Below are 27257 nucleotides of genomic sequence, written 5' to 3'. Positions count from 1 at the left end.
TTGCACAGAAAAACAAAAAAGGAAAAAAAGCCTTATCTGCTTTGTTTGTATTATTGTAGTTCCTTTAGTTATTAAAAACAACAATATTATTCCATTTAAATATTTACTATATCGGTTTAACCGAATGACCAAGGCCGGTTATACCAGATGACCATGTGTATATATATATATATATATATATATATATATATATATATTTTTTTTTTTTTTTTTTACTATTTTCACCAAATTTTCCTCAGATCCTGGTCAGAACACTCTGAAATGCTGTGATTCGTATCCAATATCTTGGCAACACCACTGCCTAATATGTTGAAACTTATTTAGCATCAGTTCTGCTTGGACCCATAATTGCTGCTTGCATCTATATTATTGTTGTTGTTGTTGTTGTTGTTTTTAAGCTTTTTCTGCACTTAAACCTTTTTACTTGCTTACCTGTTTTGCAGCTGCTCGACACCATGTTAAAACACAGTCATGTTAGGCATGTCAAGGCGGGCTTCAATAACCGGCTCTGCCTTTTCTTTTGTCTTCTGTACAGACACCAAAGAGCTCTCCAGTGTTTCTGGGATCAGCATGTCTCCCTCCAGGCGAAACTCTCCTCACTCCCTGCACTCCACCATGGCTCTGCCTAAAGCCTCCTACAGCGTGCTGAGTGCGTTCTGCACCGAGGACAACGTAGCCCAGTGTATCGCATACATCAATCAGGTACATCACAAAGGGTGTTTTCAAGTCTTGCTCGTGTGTTAGACGTGGTGTCAACATTTAAACTATTAATATTGTTTTATCAGATGATTGATGAGTAGGGGTGTCACAATATAGCGCAATACAAAAATTCAATAATATGTATCGTGGATAGTGTATAGTTCACCCAAAATGAAGTGTCAGTATTTAGTGTCAGTATTACATTAAACTGCTATATATTATGTTGAATATAATGTATAATAATGCAATGGGGGAATATTTGTGGGTCCTGATAATGCCATATGTCAGTAAAAAGTGGCCTACATTATTTTAAATATATCTAGTCAGTGACAGAGATCAAGCATATTCGACTGAAGTAATTCTGTGTTTTCAGCTTCAGAATCATGGATATTGTTATTCTGGTGTCTCTATTGTCCTGTGCTTTGGGTTTCAGCACCGAGTCCAAGACTATTCATTTACACACACAATGTAACACCAAATTTAGCATTTTAATCAACAGTAAAAAAAATTGTTTACCTTTTATCATATGTCTTGGAGTATCGTAATATCGTATCGTGAGATGTATCGAATCGTGTCATGAGGGTATTGTTACTAGGCTGGAAATCCAGACCTAAATCTTAAAGATTAATGGTCTGGCGTCGACTAATGAAACTCGGCCAGCTCGAGGGGCGGCACCAAGTGTGCATTTGAAAATCTCACGGCACGCAATTGGATAACACTACGACCAATCACAACAAGCCCCATACGCTTAGTTACCAGCGGAGCTAACTGATTAGACTCTTACTGTATCCGGTCGGCAAAACAGCAAAAACGTCGTCCTTGCAAAGGTACGATTCGAGCGCCGTCTTCTGTTCCTGTTTTAGATAAAGAGCCAAGTCTAACTCGTTCATTGTAGCGGCCAAAGCCGTTTCAAACAACTGGTGTTCATCCATAGCCATCTTGCAATGTTTACTGATGACTTCGACGTCTCAGTGCTGTCGTCATCTCGCCTAAATCGCCTGCTATATCAGATAACCCACTGTGATTGGTGCAGCTCAGATCGAGGGGCATATTTAATGAGCATCATTATTCGACACCAGAGTAACTCGCTGAGTAAATTCAACTTGTGCTCTCGCGAGAACTCTGGATTACCAGTGTATACTGTTACACCCCTATGGCGAGTAATGGTGTTGCAATATATAAAACTTAAGCAATGACATGAAGTGTAATGATTTAAAGTGCACCTATTATTCTTTTTCAGATCACCTTTCATGTAGGGATGGGCATCTTTCAAAAATATTGTATTTGGGCTCATAAAAATCGAATATTCGTTTATTTAAATTCGTTTTTTTTTTTTTTTTTTTTTTTTTTTACCATTTCTGAGCAAGCTTACAATTAGGCAATATACACATCAAGCTTACTGTATATCTTAACGTTTTCTTTTAGTTGAAAACATTAAACAATATGTGTAAACAAAAAATATAAAGAACAAAAGCATTTGAGCTCAAGCAGCGCGAACGGAAAAATAGCTAATAAAGCAGACTGTGCAGTTATCGTACAGAACGTATGCACTCGAGTCAGCATATGGTTATCGTGTTTATATTGTTTCACGTTCATGTTGAGAAACACAATAATATCCACGTGCTCGAGTGAGAAAACGTCCTGCGCTGACAGACGTCGCAGAGACACAAAGATCACGGTTTGCTAAGAGAAGTTTCTAAAAGCACTTTGGGTTTTATGTTCTTAAACATAAATGCCACCCAGTGCATTTCATTATAACTGCGAGTTAGTGATTGGGATTTATCATGGATTCACTGCATTAACGGCCAGCAAAGCAACGTTGTAAAATTCGAATAGTATTTTATTTTTCGAATAATAATTACACATAGAGTATTCGAAAATTCTAATATTGCATATCCCTACTTTCATGTAGTGTGTAATAAAGCTGTTTGTGAATGTAAAAGGTTACAAAGTTTCAGAGCTCAAAGTGCAGATAAACTGAGTAATTGTCATGTGAAACGAGTCATCAGTAACTTCTGTCTTCCTGTTCGAACTTATGTCATAATGGCAGTCTGTGGTCTTCATTGGCTGCCGGTGAGCAGGGTCTACTCTGACCCCCAAACACTGTAGTGTATCTGAGACTGGAAGAGTTTGGCTTGTGTTCATGTCAAGACTCCAAAGGATGAGATTGACACCATTGCTGTTTGTTTGTATCATGGTGTACATGCACTTGAGGCAGCGTAACATCACTCTACATGTTAAGAGCTAATGTTCTCTTTCATAGGTTCATTTGATGCTGTTTTCAGATTTTAGAAAGCACTTTTACATTCGCAGTACATTGAAACAAAACTGCAAAATGGCTTGTGTGCCATTAATGACCTGGGTGGGAGAGTTGGCACATAATGACTGAATGACCTTTATAAACAGTGATAATGCAACAAAGTGTATAAACATCTTTCTAAATGAACCGTTATGTTTTGCCATTTCTCTCTACACACACCGCGGGTCTCCTTACATCAACATGTTTCTACAGTGGCCCTAAACGGACAAATGCGTTTCATCATTGTTGTTCTTCGTGCAAAGAAGCTAAAGCTAAAGTCAGCGAATAAAACACTGACACAATGATGAACAAGTAACAATAACATCGTTTTACTGAATAATCAAGTAAACATAATTTCTTAATTTATCTTTGTAAAGAAACCTCATTGCTTAACTGGCTCCTCTCTGCTGTCTCAGATGATGACATCACTTCCTGTCTGCCACTGTAACTTCTGGTCTGCAATTCACAAACTCACCACTAGAAGCCGCTCTAAATCACACACTGCACCTTTAAGTGCCGTACATGTTCATCACATCTTCTGAACTGGACTGTTGTGGTGATCGTATGTGTTGTCCTGGTTCTCCTCAGGAGGTGTGTTCGCTGGGCTTGTCTGGAGTGAGCGTGGAGTGTACCTCGGGTGGTCTGAGCGCTGTGCCGGTGTTGAACGTGCTGTATGAGGTGCTGCAGCTTCAGAGGAGAGCTCAGCGTGCCCATCACGAGCTGGAGAACCAGCAGATGAAGAACACCAGTGACCTCGAGCATCTGCAGCACAGCCACTGTCGACTCAAAGTACTACACACACTCACACTAACTGAACATCAGCCAACTTTACAATGCTGGGCTTTACAGGCCTGGAGAAGGCATGGACATTACTCAGATCTTTAGTGAATATGCATGTTTATGATTCTGCTCTTCTTTAAAATATTTCATATGCAAGATATTGTCATTTAATTAGTGTTATTTCAAGTTTGATCAATATTTTAAATTGGCTTTTATTTTTTATTAGTTCATTTAAATATTGCTAGTTTTATTTCCAGTTAATAATTTTAATGCTTCAACTTAAACTAAATGAAATTTAGAAATAGTGCCATCTATTATGCACATTGCTGTAGTGCTGAGTTTAATTATTTACTCATTCAAAATCGTATAGTTCAGAGTGAAGTAGGAGGAAATGGTTGTAATGTAAAGTCCTAGTGTGTGTGTGTGTGTGTGTGTGTGTGTGTGTGTGTGTGTGTGTGTGTGTGTGTGTGTGTGTGTGTGTGTGTGTGTGTGTGTGTGTGTGTGTGTGTGTGTGTGTGTGTGTGTGTGTGTGTGTGTGTGTGTGTGTGTGTGTGTGTGTGTGTGTGTGTGTGTGTGTGTGTGTGTGTGTGTGTGTGTGTCAGGATCAGCTGGAGCACACGAGGAGAGAGAACTCAGGTCTGCATGAGGGTGAGCGACAGCTACAGTTGAAGATCAAAACCTTACAGAACTGCCTGAAGTCTGAGAAAGAGGAAGTAAGACATGCTCACGCTCAGACAGGCGTCACGACTGCACCCCATCACGCTCACTGGTGTACTTTAGTTCTTATAAAGAAACATTTAGCTTTTTATTCTGTTTAAGTTTTACGCCATAACCCCCAGCAAACAAAATCCTTCATCTTTTACTCAAATGCCAAACTGAATGATCTGTGTATTGCGAAGAGGAAAAACATAAAAAAAATTATAATAATAATGCAGTTTTTCTCAATTGCTAAAACACTAAAACCCATTGGCTGAATGAAGTTCTCAGTTGCCTGAACTCATTGAGAGCTAATTGTGCAGTCTGTTGTCAATACCTTAAACCATTTCACATGGTAAAACACAGTTTGCAGATCTCACTTAGACTTTTCAGCAAAACTCTAAACACATTCTCAATCTCAAAACACATTCTGCACTGTAATGCACATGTCATCCATACTGGTAAACACAAGAGGCAACAATCAAATACAGATAGAGAACACACGTCAATGATTGAACACAACCACTCAAAACTGATTTAACCTGTTTCAAATGATGCCCAAAGATAAGAAGCACACTGATCACATGTTTACTCCTTTGATGTTTGTCCCTGTTAGTATTGTATACTGCAGTGCAGTGCATTGTGGGATTTATACTGTACAATGAACACATTGTATGGCCCTGAACATTGTGCTTTCCATTTGTTAACAGCACTGACTGCTCAATAGATTTTGACTGGTTGCAGGTTCATATCAACAAAGAACAAGAATTACAGTATCACAGACAGAGACAAAGGACAAGTGTGTGAGATGCAGGGTAGAGTACTGTAAGAATAGGGTACAAGGAGGAGGAAGAACACAAAGAAATAGCAAAGAGCAGAGTAGTGATTTCTGATACATTTTGAGCTACAATGATAGAACATGTTTTCGTTCATCAAAAGACAATGACGGAAACATATGAAATTTGTTTTACATTTACATTTACATTTATGCATTTGGCAGACGCTTTTATCCAAAGCGACTTACATTGCATTATCCTATACATTTATACATTGGTATGTGCAATCCCCTGGGATAGAACCCACAACCTTGCGTTGTTAACGCAATGCTCTTACCACTGAGCTACAGGAAAGCTGGGTTTTGAGAATAAAAATGTACTTCTCCCTGAGCTTTCTGATGGTACAGTAAGGTGTCACGGGTGAGTCTACAAACAGAATATCAGCCCATAGATATCTTTCGAGAACTATGTTTCGAACAATGTGTTTTTTGGTGTATTGTTTTCTGACTGCTTGATAATGTATTATTTTGTTCACTTTGTCTGATTTGAGAGCAGTGTTTGATTTTGAACACAGGTAAAACTGTTTTGAGGCGGAAAGTTTCATTTTGCGAGAGGAGTCAGAGGTTTTGTGAATAGTGCTTGAAGATGAGGTGTTGTGTTTAATGTTTTCAGAAAATGGAGCAAGGCTTCAGAAATTGTGTTTTAGCAACTGAGAAAAACTGTAATATATCTATCTCAGAATTCGATTGCGATTTACAATTCTTCCCCCCCCCCCCCCCCCCTCCGCATTGTGAGATGTAAACACATGAGTTATGAAGTATCTCTCAATTCTGAGGAAATATCAAGATAAGTTAACCTTTTTTTCTTTTCTTTTTGTGGCTGAAACGAGCTTCCCTACTGTTCAGTGCTAAATAGGTGAAAACGGGATGCAAAACATTCAAATTTCTTTGCATTGTGTCTCTATTATTAAATGAATCATTAATAGTTAAAGGGGTCCTATTATGCTTTTTCACTTTTATAACTTTAGTTAGTGTGTTGCTGTTCGAGCGTTTAAAAGATCTGCAAGGTTGCAAAGCTCAAAATCCACTCCAAAGGGAGATATTTTATTTAACAGAATCTACTTTTCAAGAACTACAACGAACGGCTCGTTTGGACTACAGCGTGATTTTTCCAGATCTTATGAAGTCATAATGTTACTCATTTAAATAATCTCTGCCCACGGAATACGCAAAAAAGTAAGGAGGCCTGGTTGAGCTGCATTAGAGCCAAGGTAATTTCGTTAACGAAAACTGACAAATTTTTCGTTGACAACCTTTCTTTCCCTGACTAAGACAAGACGATGAGAGACGACACCCACGTCATTAAACGATAACTGTCCTATATCAACACATGCAACTCAATGTTAACACAGAGAGGTTAACATTTATTTGAAACTGTTCCTGAACATTATAACATCAACGTTTATTAGCACATTTTATGTAGAACAGCTTGTTTACTGTAGCTTTTGTAAGACCGCTCCGTAGGAAAATTAACCATGGTTTTGTAATCGATTAGTGTTAGTATTGTACGGTGGCCGAGAAGTGCAAAACAAATCACAATTCCGAAAACAAAATAACAAATTATAAAGGCAATGGAAAGACTAAAAATAAATTAACAAGTTAGAAAATACAACAATTTCGAAAACATAACAAATCAAAAAACACAACAACAAATCTGAAACAAAATAGCAAGTCAGAAAACACAACGACAAGTCAGACAAAATGGAAAAGGTAGGTATATGTGGCGAATGGAATACTGACCGCTGATTGGACGAGACATCTGTCAATCAAGACATGCAGAAAGTACAGCAGACTGCGGCAGGAGAAAGTCGATTCGCGTGTTTATATTGCGCTTCTTGGCCACCGTAGCATTGCCATAGTTTTCCGACTAATATCACGATTAAATGGTGGATAACACCATATCTATAATGTATAATAAAATTACAAAAAACGTACCACTCTGAAATCCGTGCTTGTAAAGTCTGTGCATGAACTCTTTTCTGCACGACCCTCTTGTTCGTTAACATTGTCAGGGTCTGAATCAGACACAAAATGGTTTTATATTGACGCCATTCTTATATATATTTACACTAGAGAAGAACTTGCGGTTATGAAGGGGTGGGACAATTTACACGCTAAGCGCTGCCAACTAAAACACACTGGGTCATCTAACCAATCACAGAACATTTCATATTTCAGGGGCTTCATCGAATTCAGCGTGTTAAACCAGACTGGGGAGAGGAGCGTAATAATGTAAAATATGTGAAAAATGTGTTTTGTACAGTCAAGCATGAAAACATTCTAGTACACCCCAAAAACAAAATCAAGACTTCGTAAAAGGGCATATTAGTCCCCTTTAAATGCTGGCACAGCTTTTCAACTTAAAACTGTTGTTTACTGTAACGGTATATTCTAGTTGAGTGTTCATAAAGTGAGTTTGTGAAGTAAGTTTTGCTGCTATTTGTTTTTTGTCTGTTGGTTGGTTTGTTCATTGGTTTGAAAACTGTTAGACACACAATCACGCCTCACTGCTACTGTGTGTGTTTAATATTCTGCAGGTGCAGAAACTGCAGAGCATCATCTCTAGTCGAGCCACACAGTACAACCATGATGCCAAGCGGAAAGAGAGGGAGTGCTCCAAACTGAAGGAGCGGCTCAACCAGCTGCTCGTGGACAAGAGAGACAAGAAGCTCGGTGAGCACCTGTTGTGTTATTCTCCTTTTATTTGGAAAAGAAAAACATAATGCAAGTTTAGTTTGAACTTTATGCAATAACGTGAGGACATATTACACACACATTTTCTATCTTTTTCTGCACTTCTGCTCAAGTTTAAGTTGTTTGCACTACGCAAACTAAAGTAACAACTTAAACTTAATACTTGGCATTACTTTTTAATGCCAAAAAAGGTTCTATATAAAGAGAAATGTCTTAATGATTGCTTAATTCCTTCATGTTTAATGGGTTAGTTAAATTTTTCTAGTGATAAAGTACGTTTACCAGCTGTTTAATTCAGATAAAAAAATAAAAAAAAGTAAATAAATACTTCAAGCTAAATCCATAAAATGATCCCATGGAACCCCTAAAAGTTTATATATCACTTAAATGCATGAATGTTTTGCCAATCCTTATTAAATATTCTGGGCCCGTATTCATAAAGATTCTAAGAATCCTCTCAGAAAACTCTTAATTTAGCTTAAAAACTTTTACGTAGGAGTCTTGGCTTAAAAGCGATTCGGGACCGATCTGAGAGCAACTCTGAGTAAGGAAAAGACAAAAACTTTCATCTTAGTAAGGAGGCGGGGTTGACCCCGTTGCTATGTGTGACACAATCTTTTGACGACTGTGATTGGTTGGTTGTCCAAGAAGGGAAAAAAAAAGTGATTTTAAGTATAGGGTCTATTCTAAGCCTTCACTTTGAAATTACATACGTAATTTTTCCTATTTGACCGTTCTCACACACACACACACACTCACATTATATATGTGTATATAAATCCTTTTTATTTTTATTTACCATGCTGTTAATTTCCTATAAGGTATTTGCTTGGCTTAGAATGATACAAATTGTTCCACTCTTTCCAGTTACACTGATTGCTGGCATGTCTATTTAAGTGGTGGTTTGAATGTTGGTTTTAATGTATCAAACATGGAATTTTCCCAGTTGCCAAATATCGTAATGTAGTGATTACTTTCATTTCTGGCGCTATGGCATTTCTGTGCTGTGTCGGAGATGTTAGCGTGTCTCTAATAAGATCAGTCACAAACATGATCCCTGCACGATCTAATCTATAGCGTCTTATTAACTCACTGTTATTCATTGTCTTCAACACATTTCTTCTCCCTCTTCATCTTTCTGCCATTTTGTCCTCTGCTAAAGAAACTCTTAAGCCTCTTAAAAGTCCTCGTCCGTGCTCCTAACAATTTTGACCTTAAGACCTCTTTTAAGGGTTAAGATGCTTTCTGAATTACTCTTTTCTTTACTAGGATTTTTTCTTTAATTTTAAGAGTAAACGCCCACATTTCTAAGAATTTTCTTAGAATTTTGTCACTAGGAGCTACTCTTTGCATTAAGATTCTTTATGAATACGGGCCCTGGTCTTTAGTGCCCCGGATCTATATCTAACACAGATGGATCTCTAACTGTTGCGATAACATATCTCTGGATATTTTAATAACTATTAAAAAAATTATATAATAAAGCTTATTTTGTTACCTCTTGTAACTTGGAAGAGTTAATTTTGAGCAGATGCTTTCTCCCATCATCACTGTCCTCGTCAGAGCTCATTTCCCAGGACCTTCAGCATCTGGCTCATATGCACCATCTCAAACATATTCTCTTCAAAATCAGTATTTTGATCGCTGACAGCTTCTCCAGATCCTCCATCAAGTGACCGCCGCACTAATATTTCATACGCTAAGTACTCGCTCTACAATCGCTGAGCCATTTCACGTTTTGTGTTCTGCCTGCTGTAATTATGAGTGAAACATCACGTCATCATAGTGCATCAGACATTGCCTCCTTGAGGAATAAAGGGGAATTTAATTTGAGTCAGAGATTCAATTATTGTTGGGCAGAAAAATATACTTGCATACCTTCGGGTTACTAGCGACTATTTTCTTTTGTCCTTAATATTTGAATATAATTTTCACCATTCTGTTGGGTGATGCGTGTAGTGCAGAAATGACACACTAAAGGCTGATTTATACTTCTGTGTCGGACCTACGCCGGAGCCTCTACGCTGTGGACTACGCTTTGGTTTTCATTTATACTTCTGCTCGCGTCCACATTGATGTGCAATTACACACAAACCCGAGGGAGGGGCTCTAGCAGACCAATCACAGCGCTTGTGTCCGCGTATAATTGATGCATTGTTATGTTTTTGGAGAGGTGCATGTCAGGGTATGGCGAAGGGTACGTGTGCTACACACAGCTGACGGCAGGAGTTCGACGCAGAAGTATACATTGGGCTTTAGAGACGGACATTTACAAGATAAATGAAAAATATTGGCATTATTATCTCCACACAACTGGCAGCTGATAATTGCAGTTCCTCCTATCATAAAGCATATTTTTTTGACAACAAGGGCACATTGAGTTGATCGACAGTGAGAGTATAATGTTACAAATGATTTCTGTTTAAAATAAATGCTGTTCTTTTGAACTTTCTATTCAGAGAATTCTGAAAAATAAAACGTATCACTGTTTCCACACAAATATGAAGCAGCCCTGATTTCAACAACGATAATAAATGTTTCTTGAGCATCAAATCATCATATTAGAATGATCTCTGAAGGGTAATGTGACACTGAAGACTGGAGTAATGATGCTGAAAATTCAGCTTTGATCACAGGAATAAATTACACTATTATATATTCACATACATTTTAAACTGTAATATTTCACAGTATAACTGTTTTTACTGTATTTCTGATCAAATGAATGCAGCCTTGATGAGCAGAAGAAACCTCTTTCAAAAACATGCTGGTGATAATCTAAATTGTATTAAAAGCTGACTCAAATCTATAAATAAGGCACTTATTAGTATGAGTGATGCTGTATAAGTTGTGGTTCTGTTGGTGCGGTCTGGTACTTTTGAAGACCTTCTGACAAAACCATATCAGAAACTCTTATAAATAACATAATAGAACAGCAAGTCTCTCCATTTTCTCATCTGGCTAAAGATTCATAAAATATTACTATACTTCAACATTTGCTCTCGCTATCCAGCCCCAAAGCATGATGGGAAATGGAAATCCTGTTTTCTGTATATTTGAGCTGCTTGATTGAAACATGTTTTTTCTCTTAATCCCTCAGGTTAACATTTGAACTTGAAAGCTTAAAAAATATCTGCACCCATAGAAATGCTGAAGTAAAGTGTGTTTTTGAGGGGGGAAAAGTTGATTATTAGATTTTTTTTTCATTTTTTAAATGTATATCAGAAATAAAAAATGTCAGAGCCTGTATACATTCCATGAGTTATATAATATATCTATCAATTTAGCTTGTTGAAAGAAATTACAGCTTTGAGAGTTCAGTCACTCTTTATATTAGGTGTCTTTAACTCTTCTGTACTAACATTTAAATTAATAATTTGATATGATGCACTTGTGTACATACATGTTTATAATATTAGAAGTAAAATATAAATGACCTGCTTGTAAAATCCAGCTATAATGACACTGTTGACCTTCCCTTTTAACCCACCCTTAAATCTACCCGTACCCCCTAACCTGTCCTGACCCGCATCCACCTCAATAGCAGCACAAGTGTTAGACAACACAACATCAACACAATAAGTACCTACAATTAAACAAATTAAGCGAAGTAATCTACAATATCCAGAAAGATTTGAACAGTGCCTGCAAGGTTATAACATCTCTCTCTCTTCTGTCCTCATATGTGTTCAGCCATTGAAGTGTCCAACTATGTGGGAAGGTCCGATGGCAAGAGAGGCCTTTGGAAGACGGGCAAGATGGAGGCCAGGTAACGCTCACGTGTGTGTGTGTGTCACCAGTGTCATCTCTTACACTGCAGACATGTGAGCGTTTGCTGTTGTGTTGTTAGACACGAGGGTGAGATGTACAGGTCTCTGCTGAGTGATTATGAGGTGCGCCAGAGATCTCTGATGCTGGAGAACTCTGAGCTCAAGAAAGTGTTGCAGCACATGAAGAAGGACATGATGGCCATCCTGAGTCCCAAGAGACACTGCGTCGAAGCGGAGCCGGCGGAGGACAGCCTAGAGCAGGTCTGAGCTCAGCTGCAAACAGTCTGTCAACAGTCCCTCCAGAAAAACGCCATTATGTGATCGCATAATTCAATGCATAATCAGCCAAAGTCCGCATATTTATGCAGGGGCCGCATTTTCTTTCAAATACGCCGCACTTTCGCCGCATAAATTGCAGATTTCCGCGCGCAAAATATGCGGGCCGTGCATGATTTCATAATCCCCTTATTTTCGTTGCAAAAAAGTCACACATATCTTGGCAGAAAGTTGGAAAATGTTGCGTTTACTTCACACGAGCAGCCATTTCCCCCTGTTGCCATGGGAACGTTATGAAGTGACGTTATTACAGTTGTAAGTATATTAGTAGTATGTAAGTTTATGTTACCTCTGTAAAACAGGAAGCACACATTTTATATTTTTATATTTTATTTATTCATTTTTTCAGAAGTTGTAGCATATTCCTTTTGTAAAGCTACAGAACTTGTTTGACTCATCAATGTTTTGTAAGTTTGAGCCATGTGTTCATTAAGGTCTGAAATAAAACAAGATGAGAACTTAAATATTCCCAGCCCTTTCTGTGATGTATTATATCATATGAAGTAATAAGAAATGACTCTTTACATTAAGGTAGTAGCTGTAGTGTGAACAGGGTGTTGGGGATGGGAATCACTTTTTTTTTTCTCTTTTTCATCAAACCGCAGTTTTTGCAAGTTCCCGCAATTTCATCGCATAAAATTGCATAAATATCCGCATATTCCATCGCATTTTTTAAGAAAACGTGCCGCATAATCAAGGATTTTTGCCCGCAACAATCACAAAAAAACTCAGCATTTTTCTGGAAGGACTGAAATATAAGACATTATGAAACAAAATTCATCAATGCTCGTTATACTACAGATTTTTTTCCACCACTGGAACAACTTTAAAAACGATGCTTAAAGACAAAAGGCAGACTACTTTTGTACATTAAACTACTGTCTACTATTGGCAAGATAAAAGTAAATAATGCATTGTTTAAAGTATTTAATATATTTAAATAAATAAATAAATAATCATTATTTTATATATATATATACATATATATATATATATATATATATATATATATATATATATATATATATATATATATATATATATATATATATATATATATATATATATATATTTTATGAACTGTAAAATGGAGGCAAATGAACTTTTCAGGTGTTGTGAAAAAAAGTCTTGTTTTGTAAGGGCATGCAGGTGAGTGATGGCCTGTGTGTGTGTGTCCGTCCGTGTGTGTCCGTCCGTGTGTGTCCGTCCGTGTGTGTCCGTCCGTGTGTGTGTCCGTCCGTCCGTGTGTGTGTCCGTCCGTGTGTGTGTCCGTCCGTGTGTGTGTGTGTGTGTGTGTGTGTCCTCAGGCTGTGTCTGAGGGCGAGGAGGACACTGCTGACTCCAGTCGAGAGACACTAGAGCAGTCGTGTGAACAGGCGCGTGAGCAGCTCACCAACAGCATCCGCCTGCAGTGGAGGAAGCTCAAGAGCCACATGGAGAGACTGGACAGCCAAGGTACACACGACTCCTGCTTTCATTCTCTGGCCAGTTTAGGACACAGCAATAGAGTCATGTGTGTTTGAGCCGGAGTCAGATTAACATGTGCAACCACAGCGATCGCCTCTGAGGACAAAATACTTGCCCTGACGTAGTTTTCAACACTAGGTACTTTTAAATAAAAACGGCACCATGCTGTGAATCAGACGAACACACAAAAGCATTGTTCAGTTGCTCAGGCGTGTCATTGGAAATAAACTTCAGGGCCCGTATTCATAAAGATTCTAAGAATCCTCTAAGAAAACTCTTAATTTAGCTTAAAAACTTTTACGTAGGAGTCTTAGCTTAAAAGCGATTCGGGACCGATCTGAGAGCAACTCTGAGTAAGGAAAAGACAAAAACTTTCATCTTAGTAAGGAGGCGGGGTTGACCCCGTTGCTATGTATGACACAATCTTTTGAAGACTGTGATTGGTTGGTTGTCCAAGAAGAAAAAAAAAAAAGTGATTTTAAGCCTTCACTTTGAAATTACATGCGTATTTTTTTCCTATTTGACCGTTCTCACACACACATTATACATTATATATATTTTTATTTACCATGCAGTTAATTTCCTATAAGGTATTTGATTGGAAAGAGGGAACAATTTTTATCATTCTAAGCCAATTACACTGATTGCTGGCATGTCTATTTAAGTGGTGGTTTTAATGTTGGTTTGAATGTTGGTTTTAATGTATCAAACATGGAATTTTCCCAGTTGCCAAATATCGTAATGTAGTGATTACTTTCATTTCTGGCGCTATGGCATTTCTGTGCTGTGTTGGAGATGTTAGCGTGTCTCTAATAAGATCAGTCACAAACATGATCCCTGCACGATCTAATCTATAGCGTCTTATTAACTCACTGTTATTCATTGTCTGCAACACATTTCTTCTCCCTCTTCGTCTTTCTGCCATTTTCTCCTCTGCTAAAGAAACTCTTAAGCCTCTTAAAAGTCCTCGTCCGTGCTCCTAACACATTTGACCTTAAGACCTCTTTTAAGGGTTAAGATGCTTTCTGAATTACTTTTTTCTTTACTAGGATTTTTTCTTTAATTTTAAGAGTAAACGCCCACATTTCTAAGAATTTTCTTAGACTTTTGTCACTAGGAGCTACTCTTTGCATTAAGATTCTTTATGAATACGGGCCCAGACATTTTTAATAGTGATTTTTTTTTTTTTTTTTTTGAAGGAGATTCCCAGTTTTCCGAGGTGCAGTTTGTCTACAACTTGTGATTTATGAATACAACAAGGGCCCGTATTCATAAAGAATCTTAATGCAAAGAGTAGCTCCTAGTGACAAAAGTCTAAGAAAATTCTTAGAAATGTGGGCGTTTACTCTTAAAATTAAAGAAAAAATCCTAGTAAAGAAAAGAGTAATTCAGAAAGCATCTTAACCCTTAAAAGAGGTCTTAAGGTCAAATGTGTTAGGAGCACGGACGAGGACTTTTAAGAGGCTTAAGAGTTTCTTTAGCAGAGGAGAACATGGCAGAAAGATGAAGAGGGAGAAGAAATGTGTTGCAGACAATGAATAACAGTGAGTTAATAAGACACTATAGATTAGATCGTGCAGGGATCATGTTTGTGACAGATCTTATTAGAGACACGCTAATATCTCCGACACAGCACATATGCCATAGCACCAGAAATGAAAGTAATCACTACATTACGATATTTGGCAACTGGGAAAATTCCATGTTTGATACATTAAAACCAACATTCAAACCACCACTTAAATAGACATGCCAGCAATCAGTGTAATTGGAGTGGAACCATTTTTATCATTCTAAGCCAAGCAAATACCTTATAGGAAATTAACAGCATGGTAAATAAAATAAAAAAGGATTTATATACACATATATAATGTGTGTGTGTGTGTGTGTGTGTGTGTGTGTGTGTGGTGAGAACGGTCAAATAGGAAAAATTACGTATGTAATTTCAAAGTGAAGGCTTAGAATAGACCCTATACTTAAAATCACTTTTTTTTCCCCTTCTTGGACAACCAACCAATCACAGTCGTCAAAAGATTGTGTCATACATAGCAACGGGGTCAACCCCGCCTCCTTACTAAGATGAAAGTTTTTGTCTTTTCCTTACTCAGAGTTGCTCTCAGATCGGTCCCGAATCGCTCTTAAGCCAAGACTCCTACGTAAAAGTTTTTAAGCTAAATTAAGAGTCTTCTGAGAGGATTCTTAGAATCTTTATGAATACGGGCCCAGGAGTGTGACTCTTGTGATTGGTGTTGTTAAGAGCACACCTCCTTGATTTACACACGCATGTTAAAGGACGTGTAGAGGAACGTCATGACGTCACGGACAGGGCGATTTCAAATCCTGTACAATATTTGATCTAGAGCTAAAAGTGCTTTGTTCAAGCCCTCGCCGCTCTGCATGTTGCTTCTCTCTCCCCCTCGCTATAAACCATAAAGCTCCATTATAAGAGCTGCGTATGATGTGGTTATTTTAATAACAACAGCAGCAACACTTTCACTAAAACACTGCAGAAAAGGAGAATGCAGCTGATACAGTTATCTGTGTCTATCATACAGATGACTCTGACCCTTCAACTAAACCAGGTGTGAGAACACTTCATATGTGGCGTCTTTTAGATGTGTGGGGGTTTCCATACATTTATCATTATTAATCCGCATATAAAGAGCATTTCATTATAAAATATGTTCGAATTTGGAAAATTATTTAGAGATGGCAAGGAAAGACAAAACAACTTTTAAATTACTATTTAACTTTGTTTTGTCCTCATGATGAGAGTTTTGATTATTAGATTATGTGCATTGTTTGTTTTTAGTAGTTTATTGCTTTGAGAAAATTGTAAAAGTGGTCGTCCTTACTGTTCTTAAGAGGTTAACCTGCACCTCAGTCCCAGGGCCTTCTGTGGGCCAAACACAGAGGTGTCTAAATGTAAAATAGAAAAATAGCCTATTAAAACATCTGATCGAACCTGTTTATATTCATATCCAGTTGGAAGAAATATTTACTTTTTTGGGATAAAGTTTTGGTAAAGATTCTTAGACATCATTGTTTTAGCCCAAGATTCTCATCTTTAATGACTATTTTGAGTGTTTAGTGTGTGTGTTTTTTTTACAAAGTACTACGGCTGCCTAGATTGAAATGTATAAATGTTCCAAAAAGTATTATCCGGACCTCCGCTGGGAAGGAAATATAGAGACCGGACCTCTTGAAACTTTAATTGAATACCCCTGCTCTAGTGGTTTAAAAGCAAAACTGCATGTATTTTACATAAGAAGGTTGTTCTGGCTGTGCTTGGGCTCTGTGTGACTGCAGATGAATATGCTTATCTTGCTGCTCATAAATCATTCACTTCTAGGCTTCAGAGATATGACCAGTTTAGATGAAAGGATCTCAAGCTGAAGATGTTATTGTATCTTTACCCATTAATAGACACTGGACTTCCTTGAGAATAAACTCCAGCACAACTAACATAAGATGATCTTCACAACAGATAATGCTTTACAGTGAACTCTGTTAGAGAGCAACATATGACAGTTTATCTGTTCAATAAAACACTTCCTCTCCCGTTGAGTTATAAAACACCATCATATCCGCGTCATTTTTATAACAGTTCAAACCCCTCATCTCCTGAAGACAAGCTGATGTTGATTCTTGTTTTATTATGAGCTGTCTCGTTCTCTTTTCTCCAGAATTCTCTCCTCTGTTCACACTCGCACAGACAGACAGACAGACAGACAGACAGACAGACAGACAGACAGACAGACAGACAGACAGACACTAACCCTACCCGTAAACCTCCTACCCATCACACACACACACACACTCCAGACACGTGTCAGAGCAGCCGGAGCAACTTTACTCTATTTACAGATATGACAAGATGTGCACGGGCGAGTGACACATGTACACTTGTACACACGTAGTTCCTGCCAAAACCATCCTGAGAGGTCTAAAACATAAACACTTGTAGACTTCCCATAGTGAATCAGGGTAAGACACAAACATGGTTTGGAAGAAGGACTGATGTAGGATTGATGACTTTTGAACAAAGTTACATAGTATACGGCTGCGAGTTCATATGCTATTGAATGGCTGCCGCTTGGTTGACACATTTGAAAAACCACACACAGCATTCGTGACGGTCATCCACACAATCACAGTGGATGTGATCTTCTGAAGTCAAGCGATAGGTGTGTGTTAGAATTTTTATAAATTTTTTTAACTATAAATCACTGCTTCCGGTCTACTGTCATACAGATGTTCATAAGGATGTTGTGACGCTCGTGTGAGGAGTGGCGGCGCTCTGTGCTTTTCTCTTTACTCCTTGTGTGAACAGAAGACATTGATTCATCAACTGTGATTGGGTGGATCTCCGTCACTATCACAGTCTGTGGTTTTTCAAGTGTCAGCAGGGCGGCACCCATTCACTTGTGTTATATAGACTCACAGAGATGGATTATTTACCTAAAAATCTTAGTTTGCGTTTATCTGAAGAAGGAAAGTCTTATACATGGGGGAACGCATGAGGGAGAGTAAATGAGTGGAGTGTCACTTTAAATGCTGTTCTTGTTCTTGAACATTCTTTAGAGTGAGTTGTTCAGTAATGGGTCTTGATGAATACTTCTGTGTGTGTTGTGCAGTGTCACTGGTGGCGTGTCAGGAGCGTGAGGCCGAGGAGCTGATGTCCAGGAAGGATCATGAGGAGGAGATGCAGCGGATACGACTGGAGCTGCAACAGTGTAAAGAGTTCATTCATGTGCAGCAGCAGCTTCTGCAGGTGAACAACACATCAAACACTAATAAAAGTGCATAAAACCTGAGCAAAAAGTTTCTTATTTAATCAGAACAGTGGGGTAGTTGACAACAGAACGTGCATAGTCCACTCCATGACTCAATGACACTGGTTTTCATATTTAATACTGTAAAAGTGCAGTATAAACACGACTTGTGTGAGTGAATTGTACACGAGTGCTGAATTGTAAAGCTGGTTCAAACATCTCCACATCGCTCTGATCAGATGCTTTCTGAACTGCTGTTTTCCTAGTAACATAGCATATTCATCTAAGCGTCGATCTTACGGCGTCAGGATGTTAACTGAGCTCTTTAGATTTGAGTTTTGGAATGGTTTATTTTGACTGTTCTCGATCTCCTTCCTAGTTTCTTTATAGTGGAGCACAAAATGAGTCCACACTTCAGCTCTGTGCGCTGTGGCATGAGCCGGTGTAATTCTATCGTCTTTCATTGGAGGGAACTAGTGCGCAGAGTTTGCAAATGCTAACATTAGTGGTGTGCACCCTTACCCAAAGAAAAACCCAACTCGATAAAGTTAGACCCAACTCAGACCCAAAGGCATTTTTTCAAACCCAGCTAGACCCGATTGTTTAACACCTGAAACGAGTAGTGGAAAGTTGGCATATTTTAAAATGATACGGGTCTTCTCGGGTCATTCGCTAAAAGCACTTTTATTTTAAATTACCTGAGGTTACTAATATCAGACCCGACCCAACCATAAATTGGGCCAAAACATGGATCACATTGTGTGTTTGCTCTTGTCTGAGATGTGTGGATGTGTTGGTTCTGATGGCGGTGTGTGTGTGTGTGTGTGTGTGTGTTGATTGTGATGGTGGTGTGTGTGTGTGTGGATGTGTTGATTGTGATGGCGGTGTGTGTGTGTGTTGATTGTGATGGTGGTGTGTGTGTGTGTGGATGTGTTGATTGCGATGGCGGTGTGTGTTTACAGCAGCAGCTAAGCGTGCCATGTGACGAGGAGACCGCAGCTCTGCTGAATGACTGCTACACGCTGGAGGAGAAGGAGCGGCTCAAAGAGGAATGGAGGCTCTTCAACGAGCAGAAAAGAAACTTTGAGCGAGAGAGGAGGAATTTCACTGAAGCTGCTATTCGCCTGGGACACGAGGTACTGAATAGATGGCATTAACTATTACAGTAAAACATTAAAGTAGTCATGAAATGAGAAATCAAATTTTCCTTAATCTTTTGACAGATCAGAGGTCATTGTGCTATTAAAAACATACCGTTTCAGAACTCAAATTTGTATAAAAAAAAAAAGACCTTCTTTTTTAAATGTTTAAATACTTCGATTGACCAATCCTGCCAAAACAGTCATTTTCTTCTGTCTTTTATTGTGTAATAGTGATGAAAACCATGTATTTTCCTCATATTCTCCATTGTTGCGGCTCCTCTCTTCCCAGTCTGTCAGTAACGCTCTGTTTAGTTCATGTCTCTATGAAGCCCCTCCTCCTGAAAAGCACACTGTGCTCTGATTGGTCAGCTGGAGCAGTGTGTTGTGATTGGTCGAGTGTTTCGAGTGTGTTTGGGAAATGTCCCGCCCCTTCCCATAACCACCAGTTTAACACACTACTAACTCAACCAGGCCCCGCCCCTTTATTCTGCGCATTAATTATTATAACGAGGTTGAACATGGAAAAAAGCACAATAGGTCCTCTTTTTTGCATTTCATCTTGCTGTTTTTAGCCAAAGCAGGGTTAACCTACTTGTTGTGTGTTCCCTGTTTAGAGGAAATCGTTCGAGGAGGATCGAGCTGCGTGGCTGAAGACCCAGTTTCTGAACATGACTCCATTTGTAGACCGTAAAAGACCTGCGTTGCCTGAACCTCACAGTGCTTTATCAGTCAGTGAGTATCTGGAGACCCGATTCCTCCTACTATTTCCTCCGAGGTGAACAACTGATTGATTGTGATTGAATCTATGGCTTCACTTTTCTGCTTGTGGAGCTCGTCCTACATTTTGTAGACCGTTCCTGAAGTTCATTCATTTAGCATCATCTTGAATCCACATGTGTTTAGGTGCTGAACCTGAGGCCAAACTGCAGTCCACTCCACCCCTCCAGACCAAGTCCCTGTCCTACAGCGCGTTCTCCACCCCTAAATCTGTGCCGGTGAAGATGCCCTCCACTGCTGACCTGTACCGCACACTACACCTCTTTCCAGAGAGCAGGTACTCGTGTGCCCGGGAGCTTTAAACGGCACCTATTGTGCAAAATTCACTTCTGTAAGGTGTTCAAGAGGTCATGAAAACCCCAAGTGTGTGTAGAACTTTTGTTTACCCAGTGGGACTGTGGTAGAACCTGACTTCAGTTGAACCAAGTGTCCCTGACACCTGCTAAATTACACTCCAGTGACTGGCGTTGGTTGACTCCTAAGAGTAGCTTTTCTGACCGCATAAAATGCCTAAGAATTATAGTTGCCTGACGGCATCTAACGCCGGTTTCACACTGCACGCGTTAGCAGATCGTAAGCAGCGCAGGAGCAGTGTGTATGGTGAGCAGGAGCAGGACACGCGCGTGTTGCTTTCACACTGGCAGCGTTTGTCACGCGCGGCTGAACCGCGGGTTGTGTACAGACAGAGTACTCTATAATGGGTAAGTTGGCATTGCTTTATTTCGTTTTCAAATACATTTAAGAGAAAAGACTTGTCAAGAAGCTTATTTTATTAATCATTTCATTTATATAACTTTTGGTTCATCTTTGTTTTTATTGTTCGGGCAACAAGTTTGTTTTTGGACATTTGTTTTCTTTTTAAATTGCTATCATCAATGCACTTTTTGGTTAAAACTGCGGTGTATTTTGGCCATGATCAATGCATTGTCACTTTAATTCAGCGTAAGCAGCGCAGCAAAAATAGACTCGGCGCCGAAACGATCGCGGCACTGCTGCTCCTGCTCTGCTCCTGCTCTGCTCCTGCTCTGCTCCTGCTCTGCTCCTGCTCTGCTCCTGCTCTGCTCCTGCTCTGCTCCTGCTCTGCTCCTGCTAACATGGGCGTTAATCTGTTAACATGGGCGCAGAAAAAAATACGCTCTGCTAACGCGTGCAGTGTGAAACCGGCGTAAGAGTCTCACACTGAGTCAAAAGGAGCGAGATGACGTTCGACTCGATCTCTCGGGAATAAGGTCTTTAGTGTCTTACTGATCTGTTAACTTGCTCCACTACCTAACTTGCTGCGCAGCATTAACCAGACAGATGATGTAATCACGGCCGGGAGAGTTCTCATTCTCAGAGAGTCTCTCCCAGAGAGAAGACGACATCAGGTTTATAGAGGATAGCTATACAGCAGTGAGAATATCACCTGTTACTCATGATCATTTTCCTTCAATATGATTGGTTCAATCTGTGCAAAACAAGCCCCCACTTCGCCCTCTGTTACTGTTCGAGCAGCTTTAGATCTCTAAGGCCTCGTTTACACTGCAGGTCTTGATGCCCAATTCTGATTTGTTGCCTATATCTGTTTTTTTTTTTTTTTTTTTACCATCCGTTTACACGTTCTTTCAACTGTGACCCATATCCGATTCATGTGTTTACACTTGCCATACTATCTGAAACATTGCGCATGCTTAAAGGGTTAAATTCAGTCGGTCCGAAATGTTAGGATGAGCAAGCCAACCTTTGATATGTTGTGTCTACGTGTGTCCACATTCCTCTCCTACGACGACACAACGTTTCGACGGGTCATCCGTCCCTTGCAGAAGCGCATCGGGGTTTCTCTCGTCATCAAACCGTGGAGACGTCACCTAATGCCTCAGAAAATCTGATCCGCCTGTTTACATGACAGTCGCATTGGCAAATATCTGATTTATTTCCACATATGAATGAGGCCTGAACCCGATCTGGAAATATCCGAATGCGTGCGTTTTGTTCCTGTTTACACGGTCATAGAACACATCCCATCTGTGTCACATGAGCAAAAGATCGGAATTTGGTCACATTTCACTGGCAGTGTAAACAAGGCCAAAATCATAAAAAAAATGCAAGAGGTTAGAAGTTTACTTGATCACTCAATATGTCATTAGACAATAATAGACTATTATATTTCTGATATTGTCTAGCCAGCATCTCAAAGTTTCCACTGGTTTCCACACATCAACAGAGTATAGTTTGCTCTTCAGGTGTTGGACTGTTAGGCCTGTAGGAGCAGTGATGGTAGAATTATGATTAGTTTAGTTTATTATTTGATTTTTTAAAATCCATCACAGGACACACTTATTGTGTTTTACAGAGCTTTATTGTAGACATTTTGATCAATACTTTGCACTCAAGTGTGTTTTTTTGGTTTCATTTTTTTATGAAACTTTGAAGTGTTGATTTAAAAACCAATGACTGAAGCTAGACTAAAATGTTTTTGTGTTTAAAAGCAGAGGCTCTGTTCTTTCTCTTGATGTTCACTGTTTGCATATTCATAAAGTATTCTGAAGGCCATACGTTTTGTGAATATGATCAAAAATGCGGTCGCTGACTGGCAACTTAAAACGCTGATGAAGTTCAAATAAACTTCTGGACGTGTTCAGTAGATCTAATGTTACAACTCAGTTTAGTTATGGTGCACACTAGGGCTGTGCAGTGGTCAATCACATCCAAAATACACGTTTGTGTTTACATAATATAAGTGTGTGTACTGTGTAGAGTTAGTTTGCATATATAAATGCAAATATTTCTTAAATATGTACATGCGTGTGTGCATTTATATATATATATATATATATATATATACAAAACTACTCTACACAGTACACACACTTATATTATGTAAACACAAACTTGTATTTTGGATACAATTAATCGTTGCACAGCCCTACAAAATACACATCTCTGCAACACTACATCTTACAAATAAATGATATGTTAAAACAAACACTTTAATGCACACTAGAAAGATGTCCTTGAAATACTGTGTTGGAGGCACAGGAGTTCCTGAACATGAAGAATGATGGGATACGCTTGGCTTCAAATACCGTTCTGAAGTGGTATTAGAGAGAGTGTGTGTGTGTGTGTGTGTGTGTGTGTTAAGAGCACTGAGCTTTGGTGTTTTCAGACCCGAGACACTCACACACAAATGCTCTCAAGTGTGCGAACTGGGACAGGACCAAATGATGGCTTTGGAGAATATAGGAGGGTGTTGAAGTGTTGTCTGGGTGAACCAGTATCCACTGTAACTCCACATGTGTGTTCTGTGTCCCGCACGCAGAGGCCACGGGAAGTGTCCGAGCGCCGAGATGTTGAGCAAGTCACGTCTGCGCAGTTGCTCTACAGACTGCAGCGTCATCTCACTGGTCCGAGATGAGAACAGCCCCATCTGATGACGGTACGTCAGTGTTACACTACTGAAGAACACACTCCACTGCTCATGCCCAGCGTCACAGGGGTCATCCTCTCATCCACATCACCTGCTGCTCCTCTGATGTGCTTTAGGGCTCAATAAAACACGGTGTGCTTAGCTGGATCAAATTGATCTCCGAGACAATCATTTTCCACTTCTGAATCTCATCATGACAAACATGTAAAGTGGCCAATGTGTTTTTTTGTATTGTAGAAATAACAAGAATAATTTAAGAACACAACTGTGTGTGTGTGTGTGTGTGTGTGTGTGTGTGTGTGTGTGTGTGTGTGTGTGTGTGTGTGTGTGTGTGTGTGTGTGTGTGTGTGTGTGTGTGTGTGTGTGTGTGTGTGTGTGTGTGTGTGTGTGTGTGTGTGTGTGTGTGTGTGTGTGTGTGTGTGTGTGTGTGTGTGTGTGTGTGTGTGTGTGTGTGTAGGCTGTGAATGTCGCATTAGTTCATAAAGCACTTTTAAGAGGAGCAATGTTTAATGTAGCTTTTAAATATGAATATAAGTGGATATTGATTTGCCATTATATTGTTGCTAAAACAATCTCGTCTTGGGCTGGATTTCACATGTTAGAATTGCTCAGTTTTGTACTTTTATCATGATTGAGTGATGTTACGTACTATGCATTAATTGCATCTCTTTTAATGCAAAACATGAAATGGGTTTTTAGTTAAATTTTTTCCACTTGAATGTTGAATATTTATATTGAGAAAATCAAGAATGTCTTTGGTAGAGTTTAAAATACTTTTAGAATCCATGTTTACACACTTGAAGACTGATTTCTTCACTTCAATGCAATAAAGTTTGAAAGAGATAAAAAAAAAAAAAAAAGATCTTTGTGTTTTTAAAGTTGCCGTGAAATGGATCTTGACTGTTGTTTTTCTTAATGCATGTTACTGGTCTTACAATACGACCCTGCAGTCGAGCCAATCACACTCAGATCTGCCTTCATGCAGGTGTACAACGCTCACTTTTCACAATCCTGTCAACAACTGGTCAAAATGGTTAAATGCTGAAATTCACCACAACTTTTACAATCAGATTTTAAAACACTAATGACTTTGTCAATGGTAACAGGTCATGATAAAAGAGACGGATTAAAACAAAAGATGTAAGCAGGAATGTGTCTCTCTCATCGTCTTGTGATCGGATCAACCAAAATGCATCTTCATACCAGATGTAGACAGGGCCTAAGTGAACAACTCCTGCAGGAGCATGTGCCGTGTTGCTAGGAGAAGCATAACATAAACCATAGCTGTGTCCAAACTCAGAGGCTGCGTCCTTCGAAGGCTGCATTCCCAGGCCGAGTGCGTCACAGTGGCGTGATGAAGACTGGCCCGATTCAAAGGCTCCTTTAAATGCAGCCTACAAATGCATCCTTTGTTTCCTGGGCCAAGAAGGACAGAAGGAGTGGATGCTTTACAGAGCAGACTATCCCAAGATTCATTGAGAGCTGATGATGACAGCATTTTTTTTTTTCTTTTAGAGAAAATGCCAGTATACACTTTTAGGAAGTATTGGGTTTCAACTCTAAGATCTAGTGATCCAAATGTAAAAAAAAAAAAAAATTATTTGTCTTACTAAAATGCAATTTTATAGAATTTCTAGAGATTATATTCTTATGTGTGGAAGCTTGTTTCCGCCACAGAGTGAAAAATAAAAAAGGTAATTGCGACTTTTTAATCTCACAATTCTGACTTTTTATCTCAGAATTACATATAAAGTCGCAATTACATGATATAAAGTCAGGATTGCATGATATAAAGTCAGGATTGCATGATATAAAGTCACAATTGCGTGTTATAAAGTCAGAATTGTGAGATATAAACTATTCTGAGGTGTAAAAAAAAAAAAAAGTCTTTTTTTTTTTTCTTAGAATTGGACTTTATATCTTACAATTCTGAGAAAAGATGTAAGAATTGTGAGATATAAACTCGCAATTATGTGTTATAAAGTCAGAATTGCGTGATATAAAGTTGCAATTGCGAGAAAAAAAAGTCAGAATTCTGATTTTATAAGACGCAATTGCAACTTTTTCACGCAATTGCGACTTTATTTCTCAGAATTGCGAGATATAAAGTCAGAATTGCGAGATATAAAGTCAGAATTGCGAGATGTAAACTCGCAATTGTGAGATAAAAAGTCGCAATTATCTTTTAAAATGTTTTATTGTGTGGCGGAAACAAGCTTCCATACCATAAATGGACCAAGATAAACAAACCTTGTTTTTTGTTCAGACAGTTGAATTGAACTTTCTAGAACAAACGTTACTGGCGCTCATCAGCTGTCACAACAATAGCAATCCTCCATAGGCTGGACCAAATTCCACCAATATCCATTTACCTTTGTGTCCTTTGTGCAGCCTCAATTGGTACACAGCTAATTTCTTGCTTACACGTTCATGGGCCATATCCGGTCTGTGCCACATTGGAGGAAAAAGTGGGAATTGGGTCACTTAAACCGTGCAGTGTGAATGCAGCCATAGTCTGAAGCTAAAAAAATGGTATCCAACATAAACTGATTTTCTTTGAAATCTGTCAGTTCAGACTGGCCGAAATCTGCAGAATGACTCTACCTTCGACTCCTCCATACTGTAAATGTGGTGAAAGTCATAGTGTATTTTAACCCTCGCCTTTATCACTTGGAAATGTTATAAAATGGTGGTAAACCAAAACTGTTACTTTGTTCCAGTAAGGGAAACTCATAACTAGTTGAATGTATAAAGGTGTGTGCATGTATTAAGAGAGCTTTCCCATTAGCCTCCCCTTTTGCCATTGGTCAACAAACTGGTAGTTCTGCATATTATATGCTGGAATTGAAGAAAAAAATGTAATAAGCTTTAGCTTGGACCTGAACCTGGTTAAACATTTTTTTAAGTATAAACACAAAGTTTTGTCATGAAACTCTAGATGGCGCAGTCAATCACGTCATTCCCTATAGGGCACAGCTGATTGGTTCTTCTCTATCAGTAGCCAATGAGCTCACAGCTCAGCCTTTAAATACTGGTCAGCATTTGCTGTTGCAGTGTGCTTTCAGAAACCCTCCACCTTCCCCAGCTCCACCTGTATAGATCTGCTACGGGGAATTCAACAGCATGTCTTGCTTGCTCACAGCAGACAGGTGTAAGTATTGGCAGTAGCAGCTCTATTCCGCCAAGACCAGACATTTTAATTTTCCATTACCATGCCAAGCACTCAAAGAGTTGTCGTGACATAACTAAGGTTTTTCTTAGCTTAAGACAGTGGTGTCCAATCCTGCTCCTGAAGGGCCACCTTCCTGCAAAGTTTAGTTCTAGCCCCAAACAAATACACCTGAACCAGCTAATCAAGGTTTTCTGGATCGCTAGAAATTTCCAGGTGAGTTGGAGCTATACTTTGCCGGAAAGTGTCCCTAGAGTAGCAGGACTGGACACCCCTTGTTGTGACACTGTGTTTTTTCTGTGTAAAACCATTCTTCCGTCAATTATTTGAGTTGAATTTGTTATATTTGAGTTTCACAAATGAGAGCAATGAATGAATGTGTAAACTTGAATCGAACCATTTTTGACAAGAG

At 39.0% G+C, this 27257-nt stretch overlaps 1 protein-coding gene across 6 annotated transcripts in view; it reads left to right on the top strand.

Moving 5' to 3' along the window:
* Positions 1 to 24551, top strand: part of ssx2ipa (synovial sarcoma, X breakpoint 2 interacting protein a) — a 31972-nt gene extending 7421 nt beyond the window's left edge. For 2 of the 6 annotated variants that reach the window (XR_014207057.1, XR_014207059.1), the window contains 13 exons: positions 536 to 702; positions 3587 to 3787; positions 4381 to 4491; positions 7847 to 7982; positions 11697 to 11772; positions 11854 to 12034; positions 13417 to 13564; positions 18214 to 18350; positions 19314 to 19487; positions 20108 to 20225; positions 20397 to 20547; positions 23569 to 23993; positions 24134 to 24550. Coding sequence is in view for 1 of the 6 variants with exons in the window: in XM_082174243.1 (XP_082030369.1) it covers positions 536 to 702; positions 3587 to 3787; positions 4381 to 4491; positions 7847 to 7982; positions 11697 to 11772; positions 11854 to 12034; positions 13417 to 13564; positions 18214 to 18350; positions 19314 to 19487; positions 20108 to 20225; positions 20397 to 20547; positions 23569 to 23680 (1712 nt within the window). In the remaining 5 variants the exon portion in view is untranslated. Of the gene's footprint in view, positions 1 to 535; positions 703 to 3586; positions 3788 to 4380; positions 4492 to 7846; positions 7983 to 11696; positions 11773 to 11853; positions 12035 to 13416; positions 13565 to 18213; positions 18351 to 19313; positions 19488 to 20107; positions 20226 to 20396; positions 20548 to 23568; positions 24010 to 24133 lie in introns of those variants that run through there. The other 4 variants (XR_014207056.1, XR_014207058.1, XR_014207060.1 and 1 more) reach the window with 4 other exon arrangements.
* The last annotated feature ends 2706 nt before the right edge of the window (positions 24552 to 27257 follow it).

This window comes from Leuciscus leuciscus (genome assembly GCF_965113295.1).
Source record: "Leuciscus leuciscus genome assembly, chromosome: 6".
Lineage (NCBI taxonomy): Eukaryota > Metazoa > Chordata > Actinopteri > Cypriniformes > Leuciscidae > Leuciscus > Leuciscus leuciscus.
Note: the sequence above shows the minus strand (reverse complement) of the source record. Positions and strands in the feature narration are given on the sequence as shown.